This window comes from Danio rerio, chromosome 22 (genome assembly GCF_052040795.2).
Source record: "Danio rerio strain M-AB ecotype USA chromosome 22, GRCz13ab, whole genome shotgun sequence".
Classification (NCBI taxonomy): domain Eukaryota; kingdom Metazoa; phylum Chordata; class Actinopteri; order Cypriniformes; family Danionidae; genus Danio; species Danio rerio.
This window is the reverse complement of record NC_141042.1, coordinates 33,177,354-33,186,325: the sequence shown is the minus strand read 5'-3', so window position 1 is coordinate 33,186,325 and position 8,972 is coordinate 33,177,354. Positions and strand designations below refer to the sequence as shown.

The 8,972-nt window shown below is 37.4% G+C and overlaps 1 protein-coding gene and 1 long non-coding RNA gene across 2 annotated transcripts; both read right to left on the bottom strand.

Moving 5' to 3' along the window:
* Positions 1–258: 258 nt before the first annotated feature.
* On the bottom strand, positions 259–4,966 carry LOC147831638 (uncharacterized). The gene is made up of 6 exons (XM_087304660.1): positions 4,863–4,966; positions 4,667–4,723; positions 4,427–4,495; positions 3,851–4,018; positions 3,497–3,588; positions 259–3,406 (listed from the first exon to the last, which is right to left on the bottom strand). Exons 1-6 carry the CDS (start codon positions 4,912–4,914, stop codon positions 3,311–3,313), a joined length of 534 nt encoding a protein of 177 aa, XP_087160786.1. The 5' UTR covers positions 4,915–4,966; the 3' UTR covers positions 259–3,310.
* A 228-nt stretch (positions 4,967–5,194) lies between these two features.
* LOC147838591 (uncharacterized) lies at positions 5,195–7,914 on the bottom strand. The gene is made up of 3 exons (XR_015522272.1): positions 7,607–7,914; positions 6,453–7,301; positions 5,195–6,298 (listed from the first exon to the last, which is right to left on the bottom strand). It is a non-coding gene; the product is annotated as an uncharacterized LOC147838591 (long non-coding RNA).
* Between the last annotated feature and the right edge of the window lie 1,058 nt (positions 7,915–8,972).

Sequence of the window (8,972 nt, the reverse complement as noted above, 5' to 3'; positions counted from 1 at the left end):
AATCATTTAACCTCATTTAATAAATCATTAAACCTCATTAAGTGAGATAGCATCTAACCCCAAAGAGTCCAAATAGTATCTAACTACAGAAAGTAATGATATTTTTTTTACCAAAGCTTGACACTTCTGCAAATACTTATAATATTAATAATACATTTTTATTTGTATAGAACATTTCATATACATTATATTTTATATTTCCAGAGCTCAAGGACACTTTAAAATGTATGCAATAAAAAAATATAGTACGAACAGACATTGAAAGGCAAGGCAACTTTATTTTCAAGAGCACAACTTTATGCAACTGTAGTTGATTCAGAGTGCTTTACAATGAGATAAAATATTTAATAAAATAAAATAAAACTTGTATTAAAAATGTAAGAAAAGAAAATATACAAGTACATATGTAATACCAAAATACAGATAAGAAATTACATGTTTGGGTCACTCAAAGGCAAGGGAGTAAAAATAAACATTTAAGTTAGATTTGAAAGTATCCAAGGGTGGAGAAATCCTGATGTTCAATGGGAAACTGTTCCAGAACCTTGGGGCCGCAACCAGGGCCGGAGTGGGACTCTTTTTCAGCCCTGGAGTTACAAGCCTCAGACCGGCCCACCTCAGTTCACCACTGACTATATTAAAATAAGGTTATTTCCAATTCAGTTTCTAATTACACTATCACGTCTTTTTTTGAGAAAACAGCTCTTTTAGAACTTCAAATGTTCAACAACCCTTACAGTATTATGTGTTAACAATAAAGATGAAAAAAAAAAAATTGTTACTTAGACAAGGACCGAACCCAGGTTGACCGCGTCATCAACTAACGTACTAACCACTGTACCACAACAGCTGTATAATGTGAAGTGACATATCTGGTTATATCATCATTAACCTGCAGGCTGCATCCTGCTCACGAAGCTACGAGAAAATAGATAAAAAGAGCAGAGCTGCGGTAAAATAATGAATAAGAAGGCTGTGGTCAAGTAAATAAATAAATTATTTTTAAAAAGTGTGACTGCTGAGAGCATTCTGGAACTAGGGACACTGGCCCTTGCGGCCAAAAAACGGACCGGCCCACCGTGAATTCTCCCGGTCCTCCCGATTAGCCAATCCGGGCCTGGCCGCAACACAGAAATCTCAAGCACCTTTTGATTTGCAGCGAGATCGAGAGATCGACAAAAGAAACTGATCATGGGACCTTAATGGTCTACAAGCTGTATGACCTGATGAGCTTGCTGACATAAATCGGGGAAGAATTGTACAAAGTTTTATATGAAAAATAAGGATTTTAAAATCAACTGAATTTTATAGGAAGCCAGTGCAGTGAAGCAAGGATGGGGAGATGTGATCTCTTTTCTTAGTTATCAATCTGGCGGCCGAGAGAGTGTTGACAGAGGTAGACAAATGTACAAGGAGTTGCAGTTGTCTAATCGGGAGGAAATTAAAGCATGGGTTACAGTTTCTAGATCTTTTTTTAGAAAAAAAATGGCCTAACTTTTGCCACCAATCTAAGTTGAAAAAAGCTGCTCTTTGCAACTGCACTTTCATGCTTGTCAAACTGCAGAAGTGGATCAAAAATTATGCCGAGATTCTTGGCATGACTGTGCAGATTACAGGAATCTTTGCTGAGTTTTAATTGAATCGTTGGAAGCAGCAGGACCTAATAGGAGCACTTCTGTTTTATTTTCATTTAGTTGCAGAGAGTTATTGGTCATCCAAGTCTTAATGTCGGTTAGGCATAAGAAAAGGTGTTCTAATGATAAATCTTTTCTTAGTTTAATAGGAAAATATAGTTGGAGATCATCAGCATAGCAGTGGTAGTTTATGTTATATTTGCGGAGTAAATTGAAAGAAACAATAATCAAGTAAAGACAACATTAGGTTAACAAACATACTGTACAAGACGTCAAATATAACAAACTAGAAAAACAAAAGGTGGATCAAACAAAGTAGTCAGTTTATCAAATCAAAAGTGTAACATTCAGAAAACATGCCAATACAAATGATCTCAGTTTTGTTCATTTTAAGTTTCAAAGAATTTGAGTTAAGTCAGTCTTTAATGTCCTTTACACAGGCAGAGATTTTATCAATTTGGGCGGATGGAGTAGGTGTACAGATAGAATAAAGTTGAATGTCATCTGCATAACAGTGATCTGTAAAATCAGACCAAGTGGGATTAGGTAAATTGTGAATAATAGAACTAAAACCACCAGAAAATAAAAAGTTACTATTTTGTCACCTAAAAAATAATAATTTCCAGCTTGGTAACTGGTAACTGTGCTGTTTTCTATCATTGAGCCTGCTGCAGCCATGGTACAACAGAAAAAGTTCCTTGATTAATACGACAGAGTAAGACTAAGAGTAAAGAGTAAAGTTCCTAGCTATTTAGATCTAGTAAATAACTTTTAATTTTTCATCAGTCTTTCCAGCAGGCACAGGACATCAACATGGCGTCAGATTGACGCTGTACCCCAACGTTGTGGGGGCGTTGCATTTTGGGTGGAAATGAATATTGGGTTGACGTCAGAACTCACAGACGTCAATTTTCAACACAGCCTAAAATGACCAAATATCAACATTTAATGGTACAGCTTGACGTTGTGTGGACATTACCACTATGACGTCTATCAGATGTTGAATTTTGGTTGCCATATACCTGACAGATAAATGTCAGTATTTAACGTCAATATAACGTTGGTTTAAGATGTTGGCTCGACGTTGGGTTTTGGTCACTTTCTAACACAACCTAAAACCGAAGAAGTATCAACGTCATTTAACATCGTTTATTAGACACAAAAATAACGTTGTCCTTCGACGCTGAATTTTGATCGCTCGACATCATGACCTAAATCTAACCTAATATTAAAGTCTTATGACGCTGTGTGCCTGCTGGGTCAGTACACAATGTACCTACAGAAGTAAAGCTTTAAATATAGAAAAATGTTCAAAACTCTTTTTTGAAATTTGTGACCGAGATGCTAATGATCTAATCCAATTCAATGATTTATGCTAAGCTAAGCTGAAAGTGCTCCCGCCAGACCTGGAGATTGGCTAAATGGATTTAAAAAATGGTAAAACTCAACTGTTTAATATTGAGGGAGTTGTAAGATTTCCAAAAAAGGACTGCTCCTTTAATACTAAAGTCTATTGAAAATGCAAAAAAAGACAGAAGATAGCAGGAACTGCTTTAGTTGAAACAAGAAATGAGTGAGTTTGCAATGAACCGTATATTATTCAAGGTTGCTGATCAATAGATATCAATAATGAGTCAAGAATCAAGTAATTAATAAATTAGTATACATGTAATTATTTATGACTTTGGAAGCTTTACAGCAGCATAGGTGCAGGAAGAGACTTGGTTGGACCTGAAAAGTTTACGCAGCTTCGAAACATTCACCTCAGAGTACTGAAAGAGACACAAGGAAATCAAAATGAGCAAACTGTAAATAAGAAAATTGTGTTTGATTTTTATTAGTAGGAGTTTTGTGTTGTTTACCACTAGTTCACTTGACTGAAGCTGCTGCTGATTTGTGCTCTGAAGTTTTTGTGATTGTCCTCTAGATTCTTTACACCCAATCAGTGATAGTCCTTGTGACATATTTAGATTAGTAACAAAAAATCAAAAATCAGAACAACATAAAGGGATGAATATGTCACCTAAAAACTGAAAACAATATTTAAACTGGTAACCAATTGACTTCTATAGTATTTGTTTTCCCTATATGGAAGTCATTGGTTACAGGTTTTCAGCTTAACACCTTCTTTTGTGTTTTGTAGTTTTTGGGTAACTGTTCATTTAATATCTCATAAAGAACATTTATGTTTTTGCGTTTATTGCTAAACAACTCACCAACGACCACAATGACCAGAAGAACATTCAGAAGACCAGAGATGATTGTAAATTTCCACCATGTTGTTTGATTCTGCTGAATACACCTCGCTGTTGTGTGATTTTGCTGCAAGTTCTTCACCTCTGTGTGATTTTGACTCTCAGATAACTCAGAAAATTGAGTTGGGGCTGTAAATAAAAAAACTTTGTGTCAGCAGCAACTAAAGGGTCACTTAAAGGAATAGTTCACCCTTCAAAATTAAAATTTACTCACTAACTATTGAAGTTTTTTCCAACCATTATGAGTTTCTTCTGTTGAACACAAAAGTATATATATTGATAAAAGCTGAAAACCTATTACCAAACAGGTTTCCAGCTCTCTTCAAAATACCTTCTTTTGTGTTCAAAAGAAAAAAAGAAACTCAAACAGGTTTTGAACAAGGGAGAGTAAACAATGAATTTTCAGTTTTTAGAGAACTATCCCTTTAAGTATTTACAAATCAAGATAAATCAAGTGTAAAGCACATACTACTACTACTATTAATAATAATAATAATAATAATAATAATAATAAATAAAAAGGTAAGGATCACTCACCAGTGATGTGTAGTTTTGTGCCGTTGCTAACTTGTGCAGTTTCTTCTATGTTTATACAGTAATAAACTCCTAAATCATCAACAGTGATGTTATTTATGAAAAGATTATGTTTGGGTTGCACTGAATATTTCAGTGGTTTTGAGAATGATCGTAAAATCAGAAGTGGAGAATCTGCTAGATTCAGAAACATCCACGTCACCTCATTTATGTCAAGATCACAGTTTATAGTCACATTCTGACCTAAATGTGTGAACTGAGTTGTTAAAGTCTCTGAAGCTTCTATCCAAATCAGCAGATCTGCAAATTGATTAAATGGATAAATTATAAAATAAAAATTAAATAATAAAACAAAAATAGCAAAAAAATTATTATGATCTAAAAAATCATATACACAGTGACATTTACAAAGTAAGTAAAAACATCCCATAACACTTACAGAGTTGAAGTTGCATAATCCTCACCCTGTGAAAAGTTGAGCGCTTCAACATAATGCAGTCCTGTTTGTTTCACACCTTGCTGCCAAACCTCAAAATGAGTGCTTGAACATTGAAAGGAAGTAAAACTCTGAAGTTAAAGTTTTACTGACCGCAAGTGCAGCCTTGAAGCATGAATATTATATATATATATATATATATATATATATATATATATATATATATATATATATATATATATATATATATATATATATATATATATATATATTGTAGTGGCTATTTTCTCTAAGGAGGCTGTCTCAGTGGTCAAGAAACAAAGTCTTACCCGGGATGTCTTTTACAAGTTTTATTCTTTATAAAGAAGATCACAGTCATACAGCAACAACAGTTTCTGCAGAGTGAGATACTAAAGCAAAGTGTGTTCACCTTTTTATCTAGTTTGTACTGCTTACGAGGTCAACTCCCAATAAGGCCTCATCTACAATTACGTCAGGCGTCAGTGCTGTTCGTGCGATATGCTCATAACAACCACACATTCTTCTTAGGATAATGAAAAAGCTTTCACCTAAAGAAATATAGTTATCTATAAAAATGTACACACATAGGTTTTATGATGAACATATGGAGAACACAGATACACACAAATGTAATAATGAGTCTTAGACAAGTTTCTAACATATAAAGCTCATCTAAAAATGAATTTCCATTACAATTCCTCTCTTTTTATCATTCATTGATAACTCATCATCAAATTCATTTTTTCACCTTTTCTAAAAATCACACTAGTTATAAATCTCATTCTGATTATATTGATCATGCTGATTACAAAAAAATCATTCCAATTATATTAATCACACTGGTTACACAAATCATTTAACAGGTTTCTGCACACATTAATACACTAGAGATGTTCAAACCCTCTTCTTAATATAGTTTCCCCATTAAGATTTACTTTTCAAAACATCCCTCTTCCCTGGGAGCCGGGCTAAACGAATAATCACTGTTATTGCGCTCCTGACCGAAGTCAGACCCTCAGTCACCCCTCAGAGGTTTCCATCACAGAAATTGCCTGTTATTTTCACATTATTGATTAATTTCACACAACAAAATTCAGAAACATTTGTCAATCAGTTAAAATTACTAACCCTCTACATTGTTGATTCAATCATAATACTCATAAACATAGGAACACGTTGTTGTTTCTGTACTCTTAAACATACATCGCATTTTTACTCTTCTCTCGATTTTCATGCAAATAATCACTCTTTTAAGACTTGTTACAGAACATACAACTCATGCAGTTTGCTGTTTTTGTTTGGATAGACTCAAAATACATATAAGCAAGCAAATAGTCGTCTCAAAATTCAAACAAAAAGTCAGATCCATTAACATTTTCTCAATTAAGTAACAGCCGTCACCTAAATCTGTTCTCAGTCTGTTTATGGGTTTTCTTTGTTCATATCCACATAGCTGCTGCTATCACCAAAGACATAATCAAATTCATCCCCCATATCAATATTCATACCCTCTTTGTTGACAGCCATCTTTACCATCTGAAGGGATGTTGTAGATGTAATCAGTCTGCCCACTGACCATGATATAAATCTGAAAATACATGGCAGACAACATAATATCACCAGGCCCACCCCCAATACAGGTAACACCACAGTAAAGGCCCAGTAGATTCAGTTTCCCCACTTAAATGACAGCCAATCTAGCCATCAGTTGTTTAGCGTTCTTAGGCACTTTTACGGCCAATCTCATATCAACTACAATGCCAGTAATGTTTTGTTGTAATCAGGTTAATTAAGGTGACACTAGCAGCAATGCCAGTGTTGTTCTCCTCAGACCACACATTCCTTGCACACAGAATGGATGCCAGAAATCTTTGCGTCCATCTTCAGATCCTTAATGTGATGGTCAACCACAGCTTATTCACCTCTCTTTTGGTCGCCTTCTCCTCCGTCTGATTGCTGCTTGGTGTTGTATTCAGTAGTTACTGTTTCACACACACACCTCTTGACTTTGTTGTTGTTTCTCCCCAGCTGTGACCTTGCTTCACTCAGATATCAGCCTGCTGTTTTCCTTCAGACAGTTTCAGAGCCCCTCTTTCTCTCCTACTCCCTCGCAGAATCCTCCTCATGTGGTGGAATTTTCCTGCAGTGCCCAGCGTGCACCCACGTCGCCCGCTCCGCGACCTTCACCGCTGTCCCAGTGGTCAGTAGCACTTGAAATGGACCCAGCCAACATTTCGCTCTCCAGCTCTTTCTCCTCAGGTCCCTTATTACCACGAAATCGCCAGGCCTCAGATTGTGTAATGGTCTGTCAGCTGCCTTCCCCAATGCGGCCTTTACCTGCACACAAACATTTGACAACACATGAGACATTTCTTTACAGTAATTCAACATGTCATCCTCACACACATCTGTTGAGGGCAGCTGCTGTTTACCCCCATTCACACCTACACGTGGTGGTCTGCCAAAGACAATTTCAAACGGGCTCAAATTCATTCTTGGTCTTTTTCTCATTCTCATGTACATTAGGACAATGGGTAGAGCTTGAACCCATGTAAGCCCTGTGTCTTCACAGCATTTTGCCAATTTGTTCTTCAGTGTACCATTTTCTCTTTCGACAGCTCCGCCTGAAGCTGGATGGTAACTGCAATGTGTTCTCAAATCAATTTCCAAATATTGGCCCTCTTGTTTGATTGCTTCATTAACAAAATGACTACCATTATCTGAGCTTATTTTTAGTGGTATTCCCCATCTCGGCACGATTTCAGTCAGTAACGCTTTTGCTACCGCAGCCGAATCTTGTTTTGAGGTTGGAAAAACTTCAACCTACTTTGACCACATGTCAACCATCACCAAACAATACCTTTTCCCATTGCATGGGGACAATTCAATGAAATCCATCATCAAATATTCAAAAGGCCCTGTTGGAGGTGGATGAGATGATAGTGGAACCTTTATCGCTCTGGCCACATTATGTGTGTTGCAAATTACACATCGTCTTCAGAAATTGTCCGCAAATGTAGTGAACCCCTTTGTGAACCACAGTTCGTTCATTTGCGCAACCATTGCTGTTTTTGACACATGATCTTTACCGTGAAGTAATTTCGCATAATGTTGGAAAAAATTTTTGGTAAACACGCCTTGCCCTCAGCACTCTTCCACACATTATCTTTCATCACACAGCCAGACTGTCTCCACTTGTTTTTTCTCCAACCCCGTCGCGAAGGTCTGCATATCCTGCAAAGAAGAACACACGTCATTGTCATTATCGACAGATATCAGAGAACATTCAGAGTTGTCCTCGTCTCGGGACGCCGCGACTTTTGCTGCTGCGACTGCTCTGGAGTTACCTGCAGAAACATAATCTTTGTTGTTAGTGTGCGCTGCGCATTTACAAATGGCCAGTTTGTCAGGTAGTTAAATCGCATCAAGCAGCGCTGCCACTAAAGGAGCATTGAGTATTGGTCAACCATCAGACTTTAGAAATTTTCTCTGTTTCCACACAGCCCCAAAATCATGAGCTACCCCAAATGCATACCTAGAGTCGGTGTAAATGGTAGCTTCTTTTTCTGCCATCAATTTACGTGCCTCTGTCAACGCCACGAGCTCTGCGGCCTGTGCCGAATAGTGCCATCACATCAAATTCAGTTGTTACAGCGTAACCAACCTTATTCTGGCCTGTTTGTGGATCTTTAAACGCTGAACCATCCACAAAGAGGACATTGTCACAATTTTCAAGTGGTTCGTCAGAGAGGTCAGGTCGTGGTGTACACACCTGTTCAAGTGCTGTTAAACAATAATGATGCTCTTCCCCATCCTCCTCAGTAGGAAGAAGAGTAGCTGCATTCAAACCAGTACATCGTTTAACAGTCACATTTGGCATATCTAACAAGATAGTGTGATATCTCAGCCAGCGAGCTGTTGACAGATGCGTCAAACGGCGGCGTATGCTACAGCGCTGACGCATAGCCCTTCGCCGTGGCCGTCGGCGTTGCTGACGTGCACCTCTCAAAAAATGTAACTACACGTCGCAGCGACGCGTAGCGACAGGGTGGGACAGAGAGCCGCATGAATGGTGCGAGCCTGATGGAGCGA

Excerpts from the sequence above, each read along its gene's own strand:
- LOC147831638 (XM_087304660.1), bottom strand. The coding sequence starts at position 4,914 with ATGTTGAAGCGCTCAACTTTTCACAGGGTGAGGATTATGCAACTTCAA. Across the intron at positions 3,589-3,850 it reads TCTGGTCATTGTGGTCGTTG|GACTATCACTGATTGGGTGT; the intron begins GTGAGTTGTTTA and ends ATATGTCACAAG. Across the intron at positions 3,407-3,496 it reads TTCAGTCAAGTGAACTAGTG|TACTCTGAGGTGAATGTTTC; the intron begins GTAAACAACACA and ends TGTCTCTTTCAG.